General features: G+C 45.8%; 1 protein-coding gene across 2 annotated transcripts in view; it reads right to left on the reverse strand.

The window, feature by feature from the left end:
• Positions 1 to 12,551: 12,551 nt before the first annotated feature.
• The window catches only part of LOC146178013 (monocarboxylate transporter 12-like), a 59,755-nt gene continuing 47,648 nt past the window's right edge, over positions 12,552 to 24,658 (reverse strand). For both annotated transcript variants that reach the window (XM_084581910.1, XM_084581909.1), the window contains exon 7: positions 12,552 to 12,757. In XM_084581910.1, the coding sequence (XP_084438036.1) occupies positions 12,606 to 12,757 (152 nt within the window). In that variant the 3' untranslated portion in view covers positions 12,552 to 12,605. The remainder of the gene's footprint in view (positions 12,758 to 24,658) is intronic.

Raw genomic sequence — 24,658 nt, forward strand, 5'->3', positions numbered from 1 at the left:
CATCTAATACATGCAATCTCAGTCCGGTATGGATATGATACAGGGCGGACCAGTCCTATGTGAAGCCTAAACGGGTTTATATCGGACAGGTCATGTCCGGTATGAATCTCAATCTGGACGGTCCAGTCCGGAATCGAGTTAATACAGGGCAGACCATTTCCAGTATGCATCGTATACATGACATCCCAGTCCGGTATGGATACGAAACAGGCGGACCAGTCGTGTATTGAGCTCATATACAGGACAGGTCATGTCCGGCTTAACAGAAGCCGGACAAACCCGATATGAATGAAACTGATACGGGACAGAGTATTTCCGCTTCTCAGTACAATTCGGGCGGATCGTGAAGCCCAACCAGAATGACCACGTCGGAACATGCCTTCGCGCTAAATAAGCATGAAACTATACATATTATACGTTACAACTTTTCTGTATATGTGGAGTACGCGTTGTTTCGCAAATACTTAGAAGATATGAAGCCGTGGTTGTGTGCACTAGCAAGTACATACATGCATCACGTTTTGCTTTTGCATGTGCAACAGTCGCTGCAGCTTGTAGGATCTTGCGATGCATCTTCACATCTGCGACTGAATATCTGCCACCTTCAACGCGAAAGTGCAAGCAAGAAAGTAGCGTTTCGTTAGCGAGGATAAAATACTCTCGAGAATAAATGAAATACAAGGCTGACCATCGAAATATGCACAGGTCAGCTGGACATCGGGAGTCACTTCCTCGAGTGTTTACGCATGCAAAACACTTGGTCAGAAGTAAATTCATTGACGTCGCAGCTCCGCTGGCAGCAGGTGAAGCTAAAACAAGCAGTATTACAAGTGTTGGTGCACCGCATATATCTATATGTAGCAAAAATTGCATGCGTTCGAAGACGATGACAAAACACATCAGCACTAGTAAATTGTGACATTCTGAGGTTTGTCTGCAAGAAAGCGATACATTGTAAAGATGCGGGGTACGGATAACCCTTCGTGATAGCCAGTAAAAATATTCAGCGTGTTTAAAGGGCGATCGTCCAATTACGACGACACATTCTACACTCTACAAAAATACATAAACTACAAAAGAGCAATGTCGACTACATAAGTAGAAATATAACCGCCACTTGTCGATGTTTTCCCGAGCCATAATCTGAAATCTCTTCCTTGTATCTAAGATCTGGTATGTAATGAATGTGTTGGGTGCCATGAAGATCAGTGTACAAAAAATTCATTGTGTTTTTGCTGTGTTCATTTGGGCTTCGACATGGGAGAGAACAAGTCGAACCAATCTTTTCCTTCCTGCCAAGAAGGGAGGACTAGGGCTTGTGCATTTATTTATGCACCAGGTTGTATCGTGCTTTATTTATCTACGCGACCAAAACAATCCATTTCTCCGGACAGTGATTCAAGTCAGGCTTAGCAGACTCCTTCCAGGGTTCGTGGTGTCGTCATGTCAAAATATGTGCGGTGCCGTGACTGGTTATCTGCGTGAAGTTATGCTTGCTTATAGGTTGTTAAATGTGCGTTTCTCTCATGAATATCTGTGCAATGTCACCAAGAAGAAATTCTATAGAGATCTCACTGACATCATGCTTCCCCAGCCATTGTACCGTTTGCCACACCGTGGAGGCCCCGGACAAGACGTCCTTAAAAGAGTTTAAAGAATGCCGGTAATATCTTCAGTCAAAACTTTTTTCTTTAAATTGCACACTAACACGCTACCCGTTAAGACATGGCTTCATAGCAAAGGAATCTTCATACCCTGGACTACCAATTGTTTTTTATGCAAAAAACCTGAATCAATAGAGCATGTTTTTCTTGACTGCTGGGACCCAATATTTCACTGTGATGTTTTACAGCGCACGCTTAAGAAACAGTTACCACTCGATCCATATGGAATAAGGTTCTTGCCGATAGAAACATCACAGGATATACCATATGATTTGATTATGCTTCTGGGCCTGCACTCAATATGGAAAACGAGGATGCAATTTGAACATGCTGATCTTGTCGTGCGTCCTGTTCGCGAGCATTTTGTTGAAAGTGTCGTTTTACTAAGAGAGTGTTACCGAGCACTCCCTGATCCACCAGAATGGATTACCTTACTTGATGTTGTGGTGTCGCTGAGAGAATTTTAATCCGTGTTTGCCGAAGCCTGGCTTACGCGATTTATGCACTATATTTCTGATTTCACTTTCAAATGTCAAAGTCGGCAATAAAGAAAAAAAAACCGCGGTGTAGTGGTTAAAGTGCGTGCTTGCTGGCTGAAAAGACCGAAGTTCGAATCGCATGAAAATTTTTGTTTCATTTCTATTTTCTTTTTGTGTCTTTTTCTTTCTTCTTTTCTTTTTCTTTCGTTTCCTTTTTCAAATGTAGTGGTGTTATCTTAAAGCTCTGCATGCTTTTTCCAGCCTGGCGTCCAGTTTTTTTCTGAAACAAGGGCCACGGACCATACAGGAATTTCCGGAATGAGAGCTCCGCGCGATTTCATTTCGGTTCAGCCTGTATCAATTAACCAGAAACCGGACGAACGGGTCATTTCTGGAACTGATACCGGGCAGAGTACTCCGCTTTTGAACAGAAGCCGGGCCGATCGACGAAGCTCAACTAGAATGACCAAATCGGACACGCCAGCGCTCTAAATAAGCATGATACCAAACATATTATACAACTATTCTGTATATAAAGGGCACGCTTCGTTTCCCAAATACCTCGAAAATGCGAAGCCGTCGAAGTGTGCGCTAGCAAGCATATACGCGCGTCGCGTCGCTTTTGCGCTTACAACAGTCGCTGCAGCTCGTATGATCTTGCGGTGCGTCTTCATATCTGCGACTGAAGATCTGCCGCCTTCAACGCGAAAGTGGAAGCATGAACGTATTGTTTCTCTAGCGATGACAAAAAACTGTTCGAGAAAAAATAAACAAACATCGCTGACCATCGAAAGATGCGCAGATAGCCGCACTCCGGGCGACGCGTTCTCGAATGTTTACATATTGAAACCGCTTAGTCGGAAGTGTATTCACTGACAGCGATGCACCTCTCGTAGCACGTGAAGCTAAAACGCCCAGTATTACAAGTATTAATGCACAGGATATCTCTGTATGTAGGAAAACTTACAAGCGTTCATCGACGAAAAACACATCAGCACTAGTAAATTATGATATCTGGAGGTTTGCCTTCAATAAAGCGACGCATTATAAAGACACGGCACATTTCTGAACCCTCGTGATGGCCTGCAAAGATATTCAGCGTGTTTAAAGGGCGATCGGTGAATGACGGCCACGAATTCTACAGCCAACGAAAATATACAAAGTACGAAAGAGCAAAAGTAGCTACATATACTGAATAATAATCACTATAACCATAACCCGCCGCAGAGTAGTGGCAGGCGAGTATTCTACCACTGAACTGGTGCCCGTCTGAAGACCATGAGGACCGAGGTTCGAGTCCTTACTTGGTAGTAAATTTTTTTAATTTTTTTTATCTCATTTATTATTTTAAAATGTAGTCGTTTGATTTTATTTTGTTGCATGCTTTTTCCACCCAGGCGACGCGTTTCTTTCCGAAAAAGAGGGCCATCAACCATACAGGCCATTCAGGTATCAGAGCTACGCGCGGTTTCATTCCGGATTTCCAGGGCAGTACAGGAATTGCCTGAAATAGCCCCCAATCCTGTATCCCAGATCCTGTACAGTAAACCTGTATACGATTTCGTGTACAAATTTTATACAGGATTTTTCAGGAGGGATGGCGTAAAAGGCCGGCTCGCCAGCACCTGCCGGGCACCTGAACCGGGGTCTAATGATGCACAGCGCTTCGCCATCCTGCGAACGACTCCCGGAGGCAGCTCGGCTGCTCCATCGTGCCTGCCAGTCGCACTTGTACCGCCGTACTGGTGCTGTTGCAGTACCCGGGCGTGGCCCACTGCAGTACCCCGGATTGCGAAGCAGACGCCGGACACAGACACCGGATCATGGCCTGCCGCGCTAGTGGGTCCTCGGACGCCTGGACGAGAACAAGGCCCGCGTCACACCCCGACCGCCGGTCTTTCCTCAACCGGACTTCGAGCACCGTAGGACACGCCTGCACCGGCGTCGAGTAGACGACCGGACTATATAGAAGTAGGACGTTTTTTGAATATACCCCATTAGGTATAAGGCTAGGCTGTATGCATGTGTGTGGCCCGTGATACGTTGGTCAAGAAAAGAAAAGCGTGCGTGTGTCCGTGGTACTGCTCTGTTACCTGCCCAGAGTTCCTGAACGGACCAGGGCCCATAACGTAACATCACAAAAATATCAACTTTTCAATTCGTTCATCTTTTTTTTTCGTTCGGAGCTGCTTGCTGTGCAAGAGGAGCTTCGCTCTGTGATCGCCATTTTTATGCTTCCCATCCCCCGTATTGTTATACGCACTGATCTCCGCCAGGCGAAAAAGCTACTTAGACGCGTCAGTAGTAGCACAGAAATGTGCCAAAACATGCACAGTCTAGCGGTACGCACACCGCAGCCAATTCGGATTGAATGTATTCCGTGCGACGTTCCAAGTTCTCAAAGCAATGCGGATTCAGCGACCTACCTTTCCATCTCAACCGCGTGATTGCCAAACCTCCTAAAACTGGATAAGGACACCTTACGTTTAACAAGAAAGGAGTGCCTCCGACGCCATACACGTACGCTCATACCTCCGTTTTATATTTAGATCCCCACCCTGGGTGTCCCGTCTTCAAGCCCCGAGATACAGAAACCAATATCCACCACCTGTTGGAACGTCCAGTGCTGAAGCCGCCGACGCGAATTCCAGCACCTAGTGGCAGCTGGCCTCTCCCCATAATCTGTCGTCTATACCGCTTGGACACAGAGACCGCATCATCGTTCACTTCTAGACTTCATTACTGCAGCCAAACTTTCTATTGCGTTAGCAATAGTGCGCCTGGTTTCAGCCCATCGCGTACGTAGTCCCGGAAAGGGCCACGTTTGACCTTGAGCCGCAGCCGACCCGAACGAATTTAACCAAGCTATATGAGCGTGCCTTAGTGGCCTATAGGGGTAACATGAATGCAAGGATCCTGGCAGGCTGATTCTGACATAACCGTCCCATGTGAAACGAGAGAACCAAGTTGGCAGCTCCTGCTAGCCCACATGAATGCCCCGCTTTAACCAATCTGATGGCTTGTAATGGCGTCTTGGCTAATGACATGCCTAACCGATCTGAGGAACAGTTGGTCTTGTGTACTGGAGACTTCAGCAAAGACACAGAGACAATGCTTTCATTGAAGCGGTGAAGACAAAATATCTGCTAGAGTTAAGTCCTCTTCAACCGAGAAGTACAACGTAGTGGGGAAACAGTTTGGACTTTGTGTTATACAGGCCTGCACCAGATGATGGACATGTGAATAACCACATTGAGACTAAGCCTCTACATTTTACGGACCACTGTAGTGTGTTCATTGGGATCAATTAAGGCAAGGAAGACTAGATCATTTGTGTGCCATGTCTTCACTCATAGGTAAACATCTCAAGCTACACCATGAGGTACACTACATGCTGAACCATAAGCGCAGCCTTGGAGGTATTACTAACGTACTTGAACCCGGTTTAATCAGACCTAAACAAAAGTCAATTTTTCAGTTATTTGACTTTACCCTTCACCCCTCATAACATTCCTTTTATGCCCCGAAGCAATAAACATTTAAAAGAACTGTTATTCCCGACAAAAATGTTCAAGAATGAACTGTGAGTGCTCACAGGACAGCTGAAAACACGTGAACAGATCTATAGATAAAATTCGCATGCTTCTGAAACCCGTACGCACCTGAACGCCTGCCGGTGTGTTTACACAGCAGAGGTAAAATAAACATTTTACTTTTTTATTTCCATTAGAATACTGGCGTAAAGCGTAGTATGTGACATTAAAAAATAAATATTTCTTTGGGATTTCGCAGAGCATTTTTTTATGAAATATGTGCGTAAATGATATGTGCGTATGTCTGGCGTATGCGAGCATTGACTTTCTACTCTTCCGCCTTAAAGAGGAAGAGCTACAGAAGCGAGTGCATAATTCGGTTGAAAACAAAAGCTTTTATTAATCGCGAGAGGTCATGTTCTCTCATGCCTGTTGCCAATACGCCGCAGTAGTCTTTTAGTTTGATGAACTCTGTAAGTTTGGTTATGATGGCAGTGTTTTTTCCATAGTTCTGAAGAATTTGTTCTAAAATTTGTACTTTGCCCACCTCTAATATTGCCATTTCGTTCAGCCTGATTGATAATGTTGACAGGAGGGCGCCTAGGCCCCTGTGCAATTGGGCGGTCGAAGGATAAGAAGTTTGATGCGGAGGCCGAACATGATAGGCCTATTGTATCGGCATGGGTTGCCCCTAAGTTTGCCCCAGATTGGAGTCTCTTCCATGATCCCAACATTGCCTGGTCGCGCCCACAGTGTATGTCGTCGGTTTTGATGGAGTATGAGAGAGTTGGCACGGGGATTAGTGCCTTTGACATAGGGATGAGTGTGATGTTAAAGACTAGTGGCGCGAGGACTGATACTTTGGAGCTGCTTTAGCCTCCGAGGGGAGAGTTCGGGGACGAGAGAGATCCGGAGCTTATTTCAACGGTGCGGTTTCTTAAGAACGCTAATATATAGTCAAAAGTACGTGTTCCTAATTCAAGGGTGGAAAGTGCTTAGAGAATGTCAGAGTGGTAGATATTGTCGAATGCTTTGGCTAGGTCCAGGGCTAGGATTTCTATGGTGATTTTTTGCGCTTCGGAGGTGGATGATTTCTTCCAATCATTGTGCACGGGAACTGATCGTACGTGTCCATATGTTGTTGAAGCCGTGCTAGTAAAATGGGCCCAGAGGACTTCCCTAGGCAAGATGTGGGATATCGGGCGTATATTTTGAAGGCCGAGAGGTGTTCCGGGTTTTGGAATAAAAGTGGGGTGGATAAGGTTCGTTGGTTGCTATCTAAGGGGAAAAATTGATAGAACAAAAGAGACGATAACAAAATAGTAAAGAACAAAGAAGACAGGACGTGCACTTCAAACTGAAGTTTATTTAATAGGTTTTGAATCGTAAATGCGAATACGCTCTTGGCATGAAGTCTAATCGCAATTCTCTAAAACAGCTTTTTCATTTTGAAGCAAAGATAACGACTGCGTGCTGACGCTGTTGTCACCAGCTTTTATAATGGAAAAAGCTTGTATTATTTCCTGACCTGCCCGCCTGTCAACGCCGCACTGGAAAGAACTTGTCCACATCCATTGCTGGAAAATTTTATTAACGAGGTCAAGCGGCTACGCATGGCTGCTTTTCCTGCCTATAGCATTTCGTGAACAGGGTGCCTCGATGTAGCGCGCCGCCGTACAGGGTGGAGACACCGCCTTCGACGGCGCCATGTTGGGGCAAGCACAGATACGGGGGGCTATGGAGCCGCGGCCCGATTTCTTATTTAGCACGCGCTTGCGCAAGCAGGCTCGGCTGTGTACCGTTTTTACACACATACTCGCAATCCTGAGCGCTTTTTTTGCTCGAAAAAAAAAAATGTGAAACCAACACTGCTTGCTAGCATGCGTAGTTTAAGAGGAAATGATCAAATTGCAGATGGTAAGCATTTACTCTTTCGCCGTCTCGGATGTTCAAATACGGTTATTTTGACGACTGGCTGTTTTATAACGCAATGCATTTTGCACTGCCGGACATGAATGAGTTTATGAGGTGCATAGCATTCAGTTGCGTCTATTGCTATAGATCAACAACCATGTGTAAGTTTCAGGGAGCCGTATATCAAAAATTATGCAGGATGTATCGCAATGGCCCATCGTAAACCGCAGGAAAAACACAGCAAAAAACGATGCGTAAATCAACCTTTGACACGTGTCGCATGCTGATGCACACGGCATTTTATTCCAAAACAATCCTCATTAAGACTTTGAAGCTAATTTTGGATGCACACCTAGGAGACATCTTTTAATAAAAGATGGCGCCAGCTACAGTTTTGCTGCAGTACCCATCATTCGATTTTTGTGGCTGACTTAGCCAACTCAAGTAAACGCGCAAGCGCATAGTCCCAAACCTCTCTAACAGTCTGTTCATAAGCTTTGGGTGTTCCGCACAATCCACCATTGGAATCGGAGCGATTTGTTCTATAAGGCATTTACCGCATTTTACTGGACTCTTCAAATGGAAGATGTCGTTTTGTTCCGATAAATTTTTACACGCAATCAAACAATGCCGGGACAGCCGTTGACTACAGGAGCCGCCGTCCATACACTGTATTTGCCCTCGAACTGGCGTTGAAATGATATAGGTGACGATACAGTCATTTTGCGTCTTTTGTAGTGTGCGCGCAAATGAATGAAATAATACAATCATTATGGAAGCAATGCAATACTTACAGGTACGATCGCGAAATGTTTCTATGGATGCCAAACAAGCGACAGCACTAATTCGGGTGTCAGGCGGTCAAATTTAGCTTCACCTGAATTTGGCTTAACCTCAGACGAGTACTTGCGGGGACAACAGGGTGTGAACATCGCCTCTCGATGCTCAATTAATTATACAGGGAAGGAAAAGCTGCATTCGGGATGAACTTTTGTACTGCGCAAGCACCTTGCTTCCTCACGACCGCTTTCACAAGATGATGCCGCTATACCTTCCAGCTCACGAGAGCAGCTTCTTTGAGACTTGTCGAGCTGCCAATCATATGATTAAAACGACTTAATTTTCATGAGAATTCAACTTTTTATATTATTGCGAATCTCAAAAACCTCGCGAAGAACTGCTCCTGTGTATAAATAAAAAAAAAACAGCTTCAGAGAACCTGTTATCTCTGTTTCGCGAAGTGTTGTACTAGCGATAAGCCCACTTACCAAATTCCAGCGCGGCCGACTCACGGGGTGTTTTTTTTTCTTTTTTTGCGACCAAAATAATTGTTACAAGCTGCATTTCACTTCCTACTCTTTCGCGAGGTGACATATCAACCGACGCTCTCTATTGTATTATTTCCCGAGAAGAAGAGAGGGAATGTAATCTGTGTGAATCTGAAGCCTGGCGGTTGCCACCAGCTTTCAAGATGGAGTGTAAAGGGGAGCGATCGAAAGGGCGCAATGGTGCACTTCTTTGACAAATACCAGGCTCGACCTTCTCCACACGTTCTTGGTGCGGCTATGAACAAAGAAAGGCAGATCCTCAACAACAGATATTGTGTGACACTACGCGAATGATACTAAAGTCGAGTGTCACTCATTGAAAGTTACGCTAAATTTTCCCGAGTGACTACAACATAGCAGACGCAATTGTCCATATATTTAGCTTATAAGCCCTCACGTACGCTGAAAATTCAAAATTTACACTTAAAAAACACAGCGCGCTACTCCCGATGCCAGGAAATGCGATGCTTCGACCTGCTTCAACGTTGAAGAAGGCAGACCAAAATCTGTTGCGCACAATGCTAGATTGGGAAGCAAACAACCGCACAAAGCTCGTGCTTACAAGCAGATGGGTGAAGCGGCGTGAGATAATGTCATTCCAAACAGAAGTGGATAACTGCGTTAGACAAGTACAAAAATGTCTTGTAAAACGCTTTCGTATAGATACAGACCACAAAAAAGACGACACGCGGACATACGCAAGCGCTTGTGTTTGTCATCTTTCTAGTGGTCTGTTTTTGCGCTAGACCTTTTTACACAATCGAAATGCACCTATTCGCTCAATAGAAATTTTATGGATGCATAAAAGCCGCTCAGGTATTGTGGCTTACTTCGCAGATCTTCGCGTTGCTATTCGTTGTCTAGGTTTCACGTTTTGCTTTCGCCTCCCATACATTTCTCCGTCTCTTATCCCATGAAAAACAAAAACACCTGGCTCCTTTTGTTTGCTGAGCCAGCACACAATGGAACACAACAGCCTGGCATGCTAGTTTTCGGGAGTTAACACAGTACAATCGCCCAGCATCAAGCGCACAGCAAAACCGCTTCGGACATTCGGCAGCAACGGCACGAAGCGACTTGCCCCAAGATCGGCGCGGGGCATGCCACAGGGGGTCACCATCCTGTACGGCGGCGCTAGTATAGAGCCACCCTAGTTGGGTCTAGGGTGCCTCGATCGGCGCGCTACATCAAGACAACCTAGACCCAACCGTTGAGGGAACGGAATCACGCGGTGTGGTTTTAGGGCACCTAGTAAGGCGTCGACCTGTAGGGGCAAATTGTGTAGAATACGAAATGACATTGTTCATTAGTGCTGCTTTTGTGCTTTCTGGTGCCAGTCGACATTAAGAAAAGTTCAGAATCTCGCAAGCGGGGAATTCCAGTCATTCGTCGACCTAACTTTCTGCCGCTGTCAGCTGCGCTTTGCTTCCTTTGGAATGCCCTAAGTGACGATCAGCTATCCTTTTTCGCCCTATCGTGTTCTGACCTATGCCTCTTTCTTGTTGATTTCCGCTAAAATGTGATTATTTCGAGTGACGTTCAATTATCCTTTTTCGCACTATATGTCCTGCCCTCTGCCACTTTCTTATTTCCGCTAAAATATGTATAATTAAAGTTATTTTTATGCCCGACTCTGCACGCCTTTTATCTCTTAAGGTTACACACACCGTTTTTCGTTCCACAGCCCTCTGCGTTGTCCTCAACTAAGTAGAACCCTTTTTTGTTGCCTCCACGTTTCAAACTCATAGCTCTGAGAGCCATAACTGTTGTGATGTAAGACACAAGGCTGATTACAGTATTTATTACATTTATTTCACACACGCTGTAACGACTACGAGTAGAGCTTGGCTCCCTGTGTGAAGAAGATGACCTGTTCGGGTAGCAACGACAGCGTACGTGAATGGTGTGACAGGCGCAGTGGCACATGTCTTTGGTAATACGACAGAGGCGTAGGCGCACATGAGGGACTCGACTGGGGCGAGTTGAGGCATTGATGCTGGCGGAGGGACAAGGTGATGTAGCTCCGCCACGCGATGGACGATAACCTGTAGAGGCGCCATATTTCGGGAAAGTTAGGAGTTGGTGACCAGAAGTCGCATCTGGGACGGAAATTCCTCCCGGACAATGTCTGAGAGCTTCTGCAGCGTCGAGAACCTCTCAGATGCAGTGGAGAGGCGAGAATGTGTCTCGACCAACGTGGGAAGGCTGTCGAGTGAAGAGGCGCTGCACACGAAGGTCATCATGACTGACAGACTTGAGACTTGGGAACGGTAGTGAGATTTCGCGACAGGGACATTTGAAAGACGTCGTCTTCGAAGCCCTTCATTATGTCTTGGTCTTGTCTGCGTTCACCCGACTGTACAGGTGAACCTCATTTATAATGCAACATCGTGAATGTCTTGCCCAACCGCTACGATTGGTCGCGAAAGCATTGTTCTGCCTGTAGCTTGGAGCAGTATTGCAGTGCAGTTCAGAGGAGCGATGCGACCTTTTTACTCAGCCTGTAGAGAGGGGTTCATCTTGTTCATAATGTAAAATTTTGTTCGGACCACCCTAACAGCGTTCGTATAGAAGGTCGATATTTCAATAGAGGGTGCTACTTTAAAGATTCACAAGTGGTCTAAATAATTCCGGAACCCTCCACTTTGCAAGCTCTTCTTTTTCTCTTCTTTCAATCTACCCTTCCTTTTTTCTCATATGAAGCGAGTCAGGTGTCCACCCGGAAGAGTGACAGATACTGCGCCTTTCCTTTTGCACCACACTGAGGACCGCATTCGTGTGAAGACGGCCTGCGTGCCAGTGGGGGGGGGGGGGGAGGGGATGGAAAATAAAGTTTTTCAATGAATCCCTAGACTTCCCTCTCCACGCCTCCTCTCCATGGCAGCCGGCGCACGGTGCAGCCTACATCTGTACGTTAAGGTTCAATTAAGACGGAAAGTGACCTTGCAGAATGTGACCAGTAAGTTTACTGTCTAAATCAAATGTAAATAGCGTCGGAAGCGATGCCTAGTTGGGTGAAATCAAACCGCATGGCGTTGACGAGGCTAGTGACCAAAGAAAAAATCAACGCCACGAAGTACTTCGTTATCGGCTTGGGACCTCCTGACCAGACCAGACCCCGACTTGCCAGTGGCTGCGAAGGTGCAGCATGTAGGTTTGGGTGAAGCGGTCTATGTGGCTAGCTTAAGCCTGCCTCGTAATAATGATTGGGTCACAGAAAAGGATAGGCGCATTATTTGTCATACTTGCGCCGTGGACACGTGAGCCGAGCCTTAATGTAAGGGAGGAAGGTGGGAGTGAAAGCATAAAGAGAGAAATGTGTGCCTTAGTGGAGGGCTCCGGAATAATTTCGACCACCTAGGGATCTTTAACGCGCACTGACATGAGGCCGTCGTGATGTTCCTGTCCCTACGGGGCTGGGACTGGTAGGTCAACGCCGCTTGCGGCGGGGTCTAGCCGGCCACATAACCACTGCCAGGAACCATGGCACGGGCCTCGCTGTCAGCAAAGAATCAGGCTTCACGGTGACGTCAAGTCACGTCATTGCCCACAGAACGGTCATCTTCACACGAATGTTCTTATTCGAAATATCATGCTGTCTAGAACAAACGCCGAAACGCGCACAGGTGTATACTGTCCTTTCCTCACTTAGAAACTAATGGTGTATCTTTCCGCTTTCTGTTGTTTTTAGGCGGCGCAGGATCGTAGTTTCCAGCTTTTTCGTTCTTGAAACACTTCGACGGCGCGGTAGAGGAGGACAGCGACTCCCACTGCGATTACCGCGTAACCCATGGCCAGAAGCATGTCGTCGTAGCTGCCTGCTTGGTCCCGAAAGTAGCCTGCGAAAAGAAAATAAGATGGTGTTCCTCTGACAAAAAAGGGAAATTGATTTTAATTTTTAAGGAGAGGAATAGTTTTCGTAACTGGGAATGGTATGCGCTTCTGTTGGGCATTTTTACAAGAGAAATATTCGAATTCTATATGAAGGTAGCTTTGAATTTGATTGTCAACGGTGAGTGAAATAATATGACATCATCTGAACACTGCACGAAGAAAGGTTACGCTCCAATAGTTAACAAAAATCCTGCGTTTATTTTTTGCGGGCCAGTTTTTCTGCATTTTTCTGCAACCCCTGCGATGGCAACGGCGATGTGTTTTCGGCGGAGCAAGCTGTATGCGCTCGTGTAATGAAAAATAAAGAGAACTAGAAAGGGTTGATCTATCTGCTAGATCTAGCATAACATCCTTTGGTACAAAAAATGAAGAGAAATTTCTGATCTCAATAACAGAGTCGTATCATCAATTTACATAGTAATTTGCTAGACTATGCAGTAGTAATTGTCACAAACACACCTCTGTTTTTTTATGCCATGTTAACACCTTGTATGCGCACATGAGAAAACTTAGAAGCCAGATTTTCTGCACGTCCGAAATTCAAATTATTTTATATGCTTGTAGCAGTAAGTTGCGTTTTTTTTCCAATTTCTTATTACAAATTACAAAAAAAGCTAGACTAGTGCGTCACGTCCACTTTACTAAGCCGGACTTGATTTGCAACACTAAACCTCACTATGCGATGCTCTCTTGTGTTCCATTAACGATATGACCCCACATAAAGTTTGCAAAAGTGTTCTGAAAATTTGGCAGTCGAAATTGCATCCTGGAGGAATGGACGGTGCGTAGAACTTTCCTTAGGTCAGCACATGTCTATGTACGCACCGACTGCCAGTGAATGTATCCACTGCTTGATCATACTGCCATGATCAATGACCTGTCACCCTTTAAGTCACTAGTCAGATCCCATCATTCAAGATTTAGCAACTAATATCATTGCCAAGTTATGGCCCTCCCTAATGTAAAGAATCAAGAATAAATCTTGAGAAGTATATTATTATTCAGTTAACTAATAAAATAAGCCGTAATTGATTGATTGAACACCCTTAATTGAATAGGAAGGCTCATGGCCATGAATAGGAGTAAAGGGGAGTAGGCGAAATCTTCGTTGTTTGCACAGGTGGTCACAAATCATATTGCTCTGACCAGGCCACTAAGGAAGCCTTAATTGGCGAATAGTTCTGTACTAGCATCAGTTCCTAGAAGGGAATGGTAGTTCAGGCGGTAGGGATTGATTTAAATATTTTTCTGCAGTCAGCGTGTGCTTATAAAGTTGAAAAATATCAAAGATTATTTTTTTTTTGTAGAAAATCTGTATGCTACAAGAGTGCCTGCTGTTCCGAGGTACATTTTGAAGGCTTAAATTTATTTTCATTAACCAGGATTTCGAGGCGTAAATGCCGGGCTTACGTCCGTTCTTTTTTTTCTCCTTTCTTTCCATGTGACGAAAGTATCTAGTTTTATTATGTGTTTATAAAGAACGACGTTCTGGAGCGCCCTTCTGTGCCCTTGAAATATTGGTAGGAGAGTGTACATGTATGCCACATACGACATCAATATATTTAATGTTTACGCGTTTGCCTCTAGTCAGAGCAAGCTTACGTCCCCATTGATTTTGGCATCTTTCTACCATCATTTTTGGCATTCCGTACCAAACATTCACCTGTGCGCGCATGTGCGATATCAGCAGGGAAAAACAACAGTAACACGAATGACACCGATGAAATAAGTTGAATTAGAAATCGTTGCATGTGTTTATCTTGCCATGTGAGTGACAAAAAAAGTATTTCGCAAGAGAAATTCGACCTGCTGCTGAGAGTGCACTACAGAGGTTAGATATTGATGAAAAAAAATGCCAGGTGTCGATGCCTTTGCAGTGTCAAGCTGTGATCGAAGGAAATACATTTTCGTGAATTGCTGACGGCGTATGGTTGCTGTGAAGGCATTTTTGAAAGCGGCGCTTCGTGTTGTAATGGAAACCGGTATTGTCGCCGGTACCCTCACTTAGGGCAAAAAGCTGGTTTTGATATGTTTTTTGTGTGAACACACTTGCCTTAAAATCATCATAAATATGATTTGCTCCTACGTAAAAACTCGACATACCCAGTATGAAAAGACTACAGAAAAGTTTCTGTTATGACGTAATTTCTGTGCTGTTTTAGACGGAAAACCGGTTGTGACAACACAACGGTGTGTTGTAACATCTGATATTTCTTTAGTCACAACAAAAAAGTGCTACAGAACTACACACAACAGAAATATACTAGAGAAAAACTACGGTACTACAGAAAAGTACTACAGAACTATAGAAATATCTGACTTTTACGACAGAAGTATAAAATAGTTTGTCGTATTTTTGACACAGTTCTGTACTTCGTTTTGACTGGGCTTCTTGTCAAGCTCAAGCGCGAGTTTTATAGGGACGAAAAGCCAAATAAGAAATGGCTGTCTGCGAAAGTCAAGCAAACGCGGCTGAAGCTTTGGTTTCACGGCGCGACTCTCCATGACAGTCCGCGAATCTCAAGGACACTGCAACCGTGTCTAGACACGGATGTGTCGAGAGCAGTTTGAATGGGGAGGCCCCCTGAGTTGAGCGCCATGGTCAGCTAAGGGAATGGGTAGGCAGGGCACTGGAAGGCTGTGTTACAATGTGTCAGGAAATTATAATTCTGCAGATAGGTACCGGTACAAATAATTCTTGCCAGGTGTGTGAAGAAGAAGCAGTTGTGCAAAGTAGAAGAAGAAGTGAAGCAACAGCAGCAAAAGCCTGGAACGCTACCAGCTCCACGCACCGAACGTCCGATGAAGCGCGGCGGCGGGTTTTCGCGCTGCATCAGAGGGCTAATTCTCGGCGCCAATAACACTGGTTCGACAAGCCCACTAATGCTTCCGCTGTAAAATCTAATATTGTTACATCTACCTCGAATAAAAATGGCTCGATTGCTTTTGGGCTAGTTTATTCACTTACAAACTTGTGGTTTAGAATTAGAGAGAGGTGTCTGTGTGGTCTATGCTGGTGGGTTTTACAGCCAGGCGTGCGTCATGTGTGCTACAGAACTTAACAATTTGATGACTCGTGACAAAAATATTTATTGAGCGTTTTTATTTTTCATGCTGAGGGACAATATTAGGAAATTTAAAACTGACAGCAACAAACTTAACCATGGTGCTTAGAGTTTCGTAACTGGTGTCGTGGCTCAGCCTAAAGAACGTCAAAAATACGCACCCGAAATCACTTTGAGCTAGTTTTCGGCATTCAGTATTCGTAAATTGGTGTCTACCTCAAATACTACGCAACAAATACAGACACTGTCAGTGTATTAAAACGCCGACTAAGTAAACATTGTTTTCTTGATTATCACTCGTAACAACGACAATATACTACAAAGCAGTGTGGAAAAGCCAACCTAATGAGCCTATGCACAAACAGATTTTGCATTGTATATTTGGAACCGCAAGCCCGACTAAGAAATTTTGATCAAGAGCTCCAAAATTGCAGTAGAATAAGTCAACCTAATAAAAAAAAGCTTGATTAGTTGTTGACCATAAAAAATGGTGTTATCAGTAAGCTGTGCCACGCACATAATGTCCACATGATGTAAACTCCACCTGCACAGACTGCTCAAACGTATATTTTGTAGTTTACAATGCTGCAAACAATAAGTAAATTAGAAGAACGATTGCACTTTTGTTAACGTTGTTATAAGGATTTAAAGGTTCAAAACAAAGCACCTGTTTGGTTTGGTTTGGTTTGTGGGGTTAACGTCCCAAAGCGACTCAGGCTATGAGACTCCGGAAATTTCGACCACCTGGCGTTACCTGTGCAAAACTATTAAAAGCGTTTTTGCACGAATAATGCCGACTAAAGCGAAATTATATAAAGAGAATTTGCTATAGCATCGCAGATAAAAAGAGCGGTAACGTATTTGTTATTTTCCATTTACTGTGACCAATGGCGGCGGCAATAAGAGACCTCCGTACCCTAATACGCCTCCAAAATAACTAGGTAGGGGGGCTTAGTTGGGTCTTATATGCTATAGGTAAATATGATATAGTTATATGCAGTTTTGATACATGCAGTATTGTGATGGCAGTGCTGCTATAGAATAAAGGGTTTAAACAATGTCAGATGATGGTTTTTGCTTGTTAGGGAATAATGTACTTAACGCTAACTTAGAGGCAACATCCCTGCAAATATGTCTATGTGCGCCGCGAACACGACGAAACTGGCCAAGCGCATCATGGGACTTACGGTAATATTGACTTAGCACAATCACAGATGGTCTCGTGAAGACAGCGAGCGGTTTTATAAAGCCTTGGGTATCTCCGCAGAAGCAAAAAGAGCCATTCTTTAAGCTTCACTCCCTGCCGCGGGTAGGAGCACTACGACCTCACTGCTCGCCTTCACCTGCTTCTGCGGAGGTAGATAGTATTTGCCGGGTCTTGCACTCAAAGCCGCTGTTTCGTGTTGCGCGTGGCATGTCACCAGCGCAGTCCACTTGGGAACAAAGCTTTTATAACCAGACTTAGTGAAAAGCAAGATGCTGATTTGCTGTGCCAGGTTAGTGCACGTTATATAAGCCCATAATTATTAATATTATTTTGTTCACAGGAAAAGAAAGCCGCAGTATTTGTTACAATTGCGTGAAACATGACCCATGCCGTAAAGGAAGAGAAGAAGGTGCGAGTGAAAGTGTAGAGAAAGGGGAGCCGTAGTGGAGGGCTACGGAGTAATTTCGACCACCTGGGGATCTTTACGTGCACTGACATCGCGCAGAAAACGGACCCCTCTTCGTTTCGCCTCCATCAAAACGCACTCGCCGACAGTGGTGTTCGAACCCGGGTACTCAAGCATCGTTACCACTGAACCGCCTCGGTGGGGGTCAAGAACCGCTGGTAGTCGCAATTTTCGGAACCCTCCACTACGGGATATTTTATAGCCTGTGCCACTTTGGAACGTTAAGCCCTATAAACTAAACCCGACAAAACAAAACCTGTCCTTTAGAGCTAGCAAGGGACGAATCAATCCGCTGTGTGAGACGTACGGCGATCATATAAAAGATATTGCGGTCTTTTGTGCATAAGGTGGTGTACTGGCACATTCCTTGAAATAGCCACATAGTCGGTAGCAGAGGAACAAGTGCTAAAAGTAAGCTTGGCTAATGCGTAGATGCCCACGGGTGATTGGTGTACGGGGCTTAACGCCCGAAATTGACTAAGAATAAGAGGGTCGCTGTGATGGAGGATGACGAAACATTTCGACCAGCTGCGGTTCTATAACATGCATTAACATCGCACAGCATACGGCCTCCTTGCCTTTCGCCTCCACGTAAACGCGATCGCTGCCAAGAGGATCGAATAGGAATGAAGTTAAAAGGGGTCTTAGTTTGGACAACAAGTTAATGTCGGGTAAAAACAGCGAAGATACTATACTTAACTAATTACGGTATTTTTCAATTTACAGATGTACTATATTTCCATAATAGACACACAGGCGGTTGCAGCAAAAATTGACCTTGATTCTGGGGACATCAAATTTTCGCTATGTTTTTAGGGCTGCATGGCTAACACGAAAAATTACTTTTGTTATTGACCTGAGCAAATATCGAAGGCCTCTCCCATATTTCTCCAATTAACCCGGTCTGTGCTAGCTGCATCCACTTCACCCCTGCGAACTTCTTAACCTCGTCCGCCCACCTAATCTTTTGCCGCCCCCTGCTACGCTTTCCTTCTCTTGGAATCGAGTTTGTTACCCTAAGTGATCATCGGTTATCCTCTCTTCGCACTACATGTCCTGCTCATGCTCATTTCTTCTTAATTTACACTGGACTCTGACCCACTCTGCCCGCTTCCTATCTCTTAATGTTACCACAACCATTTTTCGTTCCGTAGCCCTTTGCGTTGTCCTCAGCTTAAGTAGAACTCTCTTGGTTAGCCTCCACGTTTCAGCTCCATAGGTGAGTACAGGTAAGATGCAACTGTTGTATACTTTCCTTCGAGTGCTCGCCAATAATCTTCGAGTACTTGCCAATTGCGCTCCATTCCAAACTTAATCTTCTTGTTATTTCGTTTTCATTGTCCAGATCTGCGGTTACTACCTGTCCTAAGTAGACATATTGTGAAAGAAGGCCAGGTCCAGACGGCAAGGTCGTGAAGGCAAGGCAAGGTATGCCGTGTCAGCGTTTAATCTGCTGAAGAAAACCCAAGCGCGCGCCCGAGCCGGCGCCGCGGGACGATGATGATGGTATGTACAAGAGGTAGAAGAAGATCATGGTATGTACAAATGAAAGAAGATCCGTGGAGGGCTCACACAATCTGCTTGGGGGGTCGGAAGCGGCCAGCCTGGCTGCTCCTAACCAACCGATGTACCGCGGCGCACAAACGGCTTCAAGCGAGATACATGAACAATTTCAGTTCCACGGTGGCGTAGGTTAGCTGGGGGATCAACAGGTGTGACCTGGTAGTTTACTGAAGTTTGGTTGATTACCTTGTAGGGACCAAGATAGCAGCGCTGAAATTTATCACTAAGGCCAGGGGTGCGCAGTGGTGTATAGAGCAGTACTTCGTCACCAGGACGAAAAGAGACCACGCGATGCTTAGAAACGTAGCGACTCTTGCGGTCTTGCAGTCTTGCTGGCACGCTTCTGTATTGAGGCGGGCAAGATGACGGCATTTGGCCACACGGGATAAGAACTGGACTGGTAATGATGAGTAGTCGGGCGTAGAGAAGAAGGAAGTGTCGAAAATTGTAGTGGGAGGACGGCCGAAAACGAGGAAAAATGGGGAGTAACCGGTAGTCTGCTGTACTGCAGTATTACAGGCGAATGTGACGAATGGTAGAACAGTATTCCAATTTCGATGATCCGGTGTGATGTACATGGATATCATATCCGATAGGGTGCAGTAAAATCGCTCAGTCGGACCGTTAGTCTGGGGATGGTAGCTTGAGGTTGTCTTATGGAGGGTAGCTAATGACGCACAAAGAACTTCGGATACGACTGTCGATAAGAAGGCCGTCCCGCGGTCACTTAGAAGCACCCGAGGAACGCCATGACGCAATACAATTAACCGCAAAAAGAAATTAGCTACCTCTTCAGCGGAACCAGTCGGTACAGGGGCCGTCTCAGCATAGCGTGTAAGGTAGTAGACAGCTGTTATACTCCAATGGTTACACCCATTGGAGAGAGGTAAGGGACCATATAAGTCGTTGCCGACTACGTCGAATGGTGTGGCGGGACGGGGAAGGGGCTGTAGGAGACCAGCGGGGGAAGATGTCGACCGCTTGCGACGTTGGCACAGGTGGCAGGAAGCAACGTATTTAGCTACGGTGATAGACAGGCCAGGCCAAAAGAATCGTCTTTTCACGCGGTCGTATGTTTTGTTAAAACCAAGGTGACCTGCAGTAGCGTCATCGTGGAAAGCCACTAGTATACGTGGGCGAAGCACACGCGGTACGACTGGGAGCCAGCGAGTTTCATCAGGATAATACGCGTAGCGGCGTAGTATGCCATCTTCAAGCTTGAAATTGCGAAGCTGTCGGCGAAGCCTAGCGTTGGGTGGGCTCGAAGCGCCGATAAGGCGGTCGATGATGGGCCGACAGTAGGCATCAGCTAAATGCTGTGAGCGGAGAGCGTGCTTGTTCTCAGAGCCGTCAAAAGAAACTGCAGTGATATGCGTCGGTGGAAGCGATGATCGGCTGCGGTCAGAGGTGGAAATGCATTGTGAAGAAAAACAGCAGGCTGATTCCGAAACCGGGCAGCGAGAAAGAGCGTCGGCATCTTGGTGTTGGCGACCCGATTTATAAACGACGTGGAAATGGTATTCTTGCAGGCGTAGAATTCAACGGCCAAGTCTGCCTGTCAAATTTTTCAGTGAAGATAACCAGCAAAAAGCATGGTGATCGGTCACAACTGTGAAATGCCGACCATATAGGTGAGAGCGAAACTTTTGAACAGCCCAGACGACGGCGAGACATTCCTGCTCGGTAATGGTGTAGTTTTTCTCAGCTGGAGTCATGGTCCAACTGGCGAAGGCAATCACTATCTCACGTGAAGTTGCATCGCGCTGCAGAAGTACAGCGCCAAGACCGTAACCACTGGCATCAGTATGCAGGATGGTAGGAGCTCTGTCGCTGAAGTGGCCAAGAACTGGATCTGACGTGAGGGCGTGCTTTAGATCGTTAAAAGCAGTGTTGCACTGTTCAGTCCACAGGAAAGGGCGGCGCGCTTTAAGTATTTCAGGAAGTGGTGCAGCAATAGTTGCAAAATGTCTTATAAATCGCCGGAAATAGGACGCCAGGCCGAGGAAACTGCGCAAATCTGTAGTCCGTTGCGGACGAGGAAAGTTCAAGATCGCAATTATGTTTTCAGGGTCTGGGCGAATGCCGTCATGGCTAACCAGATGTCCCAATATTTTAATTTCCTTCTCTGCAAAGTGGCACTTCTTCGTGTTGAGCTGAAGGCCCGCTGAAGCAAGACACGTGAGGACTTCATTCAGGCGCGTGAGATGGTCGGTAAAAGTTGAAGAAAAGATAAGAATGTCATCCAAGTAACATAAACAGGTTCTCCATTTGAGGCCACGAAGTACAGTATCGATCATTCTTTCAAATGTTGCGGGTGCGTTACAAAGGCCGAAGGGAATAACATTTAACTCGTAAAGTCCTTCGTGAGTTGCGAAAGCGGTTTTTTCTTTGTTGTCCTCGTGCATAGGTATTTGCCAATAACCTGAGCGGAGGTCCAAGGTCGAGAAATATTCGGCGCCTTGGAGAGAGTCAAGGGCGTCATCAATACGCGGCATCGGGTAGACGTCATTGCGGGTAATTTTGTTGAGTGCGCGATAATCAACACAGAATCGTACTGATCCGTCCTTTTTTTAACCAATACTACTGGGGAGGACCATGGGCTTGTTGATGGACGAATAATACCGCGACGGAGCATCTCATTGACATTTTCTTCAATTACTTTTCGTTCCGAGAGAGAAAGCCGATAAGGTCGTCGGCGTACAATTGAGTTACCTTCGGTAAGGATGCGGTGATGTGCAATACTAGTCCGTCCCAGTGGTGGGGAAGTGGCATCAAAAATGGCTTCTTGGGCTTGAAGCAATTGCAGCAATTCTTGACGTTGGTGCGGCATGAGGTTCGGATTGATTGTCTTCGACAGCATGGAAAGAGAGACTTGCGATGAATCACGTTGCGGAGGTAGCGGGGCAGTGAGCGCCATCATGGACATAGGGTGAGCATCCACAATGCATGGCAGGGAAGTTCCTTTAGTCAGCACGAGGGATTCACGGGAAGTGTTCGTGGCAGCTACTATCGCTGAGCTGCTGCGGAATCGTACAAGACTTGATGGGAAGGCAATTCCACGTGCAAGATGACGATGGGAAGGTGCGATGAGTACATCCCCGTCACTGATGTGTTCAGAAACAACGGTAATAAGTGTTTCGTACAGTGGAGGCAATACAGTGTCAGCTGCGGCAATGAGGGAATGATGCCGTGCAGAAATGTCAGGTGAAAAATCACTGTCTGTCATATGGATGACACGGTCGCCACAATAAATTAACGCTGATGTGGTTGACAAAAAATCCCATCCAAATATCATCAAATGCGCTCACGGTGAAAGCACAGCAAACTGCACATGGTGGCGGACGCCGTCTATAACAACTCGAACTGTTGTACACTTTGCTGAAGGGTGCAGAGGGACGCCATTTGCTCCACGAAGTTCAGGTCCATCATATGGTGTCGTTACTTTCCGCAAACGGTTTCACAAATCAGCATGAATAACAGAAAGTGCAGCTCCTGTGTCAATCAAAGCTTCGACCGGTAATCCTTCAGCTAAAACGGAAATCATATTATACGGGAGATGAGGAGGACTTTTTGTAAGTTCGCAAAGTGCAGTTTCACCTCTGGAAACTGCATCGCTTAGTTTTCCGAATTATGGACAGGAACAGTTGTTGCTGGTCGAAGTGGCGAAACTGAGCGGCGGTATGGGGAAGGGGACCGGCTTGGTTCAGACGAGGATACCGGCGGTGGAGAGAATCGACGAGGTTGGCTGGGAATTGGTCGTCGCTGATAATATGCAGACATGTCACTTTCGGAGGCGTCATAACCACGTCGCTCGTTCTGAATGCGTCGGCACAATAATAGCACACTGGGCGAGAGGGATGCCAAGGTGCGTAATAGGAAGGCGTTGGTTGAGCCGTCGTCATGGCGTTGATGTGGTTGTAGGTTGGTGCTTGGAGGGGGGGCACAAAAGGAGGAGGGGATGCAGCGACGTGAGCGTAAGTCGGTGCCAGCGTTCAATCTGATGGAGAAAACCCAAGCGCGCGCCGGAGTCGGCGCTGCGGGACGATGACGATGGTATGTACAAGAGGAAGAAGAAGGTCATGGTATGTACAAATGAAAGAAGATCCGGGGAGGGCTCACACAATCTTCACTTACTACTTCCAGTATTTCGCTACCTAACGTAAACTGCTGTTTATCCCGAGGCTTAACTTAGTCTTCTGCATATTGCTTTTCAATCCTACCTTTCTACGTTTCCTGTCTAGGTCACCAATCATTCTTTGCAGTTCATCTCCTGAGTTACTAAGCAAGGCAATGTCACCTGCAGATCGCAGATTACAGAGGTATTCTCCATCTTCCCTTATCCCTAACTGCTCCCATTCCAAGTCTCTGGTCAATTCCTCTAGGCAAGCTGCGAATAGTACTAGGAAAATCGTTTCTCTTTGCCTAGCACCTTTCTTTATGCAGATCAATTAAGGGGAAATGAGGGTACTCGTTATAATACATGAAGGAACGAGTACCCTCATAACGAGTACCCTCATTTCCCCTTAATTTATCTGCTTGTAGCTTACGGGGGTCTCGGTTCTGGCAGTCTTGAAGCCATAGGTAACGTAGAGGGTTCTAGCACAGCTCTCGCCCTCGCTCTTGATCACGTTCTACATGACGCTGGCGGTAACAAAGGACGTGCTACGTCCGCCGCTATGGTTGAGGGTGGCGCTGGTGAACACTCTCAAGGTTTGTATACAGACAACATAAATACCCAAGCAAGTAGCAGTGGGGACAGCGGCCGATGTAGCTCAGTTGGAAGAGCACCGGACGCGATATTCGGAGGTCGTGGGTTCGGTTCCCACCATCGGCACGTTGTTTTTTCTGCTACTTTGTGTTTAATTATCTTTCCCCTAAACAAGATTACATTACTAATTTCTGTGATTATCCAAGTGAACATTAAAAAAAAAAGGACATAAAGTAACATCCCTTACGCCTTCCTTGGCCTCGCCGACTGTTGGCTTCTTTCCTTCACCTTTCTTTATGCAGAACTATGGTTGCTGTGCAGCCACTATATATATCTTCCAGCACTTCCATGTACGGCTCGTCTACCCTCTGATTTCGCAATGCCTGCATCACTGCCGGGGTTTCTACTAAGTCAAATGCTTTTTCGTAATCAATGAATGCCATCTATAACGACTGGGTATATTGCGAGCATTTTTCTATCACCTGGTTGATAGTATGAATATGATCGATAGTAGAGTACCGTTTCCGAAAACATGCTTGATTATTTGCTTGATTATAGTCTAAGGTTGTCCTGATTCTATTAGCGAATACCTTAGTAAATAACTTATACGTAACAGATATTAAGCTGATTGGTCTGTATTTTTTAAGGTCGTTAGCTTCCCCTTTCGTATGAATGAGGCAGCAGTGACAGCGTCTTGCCGCACGCTAAAGGTCACTGCATTTCGCAGGCACATCTGCACGCTTGCTTCATCGAAGTGGCCGTATCGCGGGTGCTGCTAGCCGAGCCGACAACGAACCGTTTTTGTCGTGGAACAGTTATGCTGCTTCTGCTGCGCAA

Source organism: Amblyomma maculatum, chromosome 10, assembly GCF_055883805.1.
Source record: "Amblyomma maculatum isolate TAMU_Amacu chromosome 10, ASM5588380v1, whole genome shotgun sequence".
NCBI classification, from domain to species: domain Eukaryota; kingdom Metazoa; phylum Arthropoda; class Arachnida; order Ixodida; family Ixodidae; genus Amblyomma; species Amblyomma maculatum.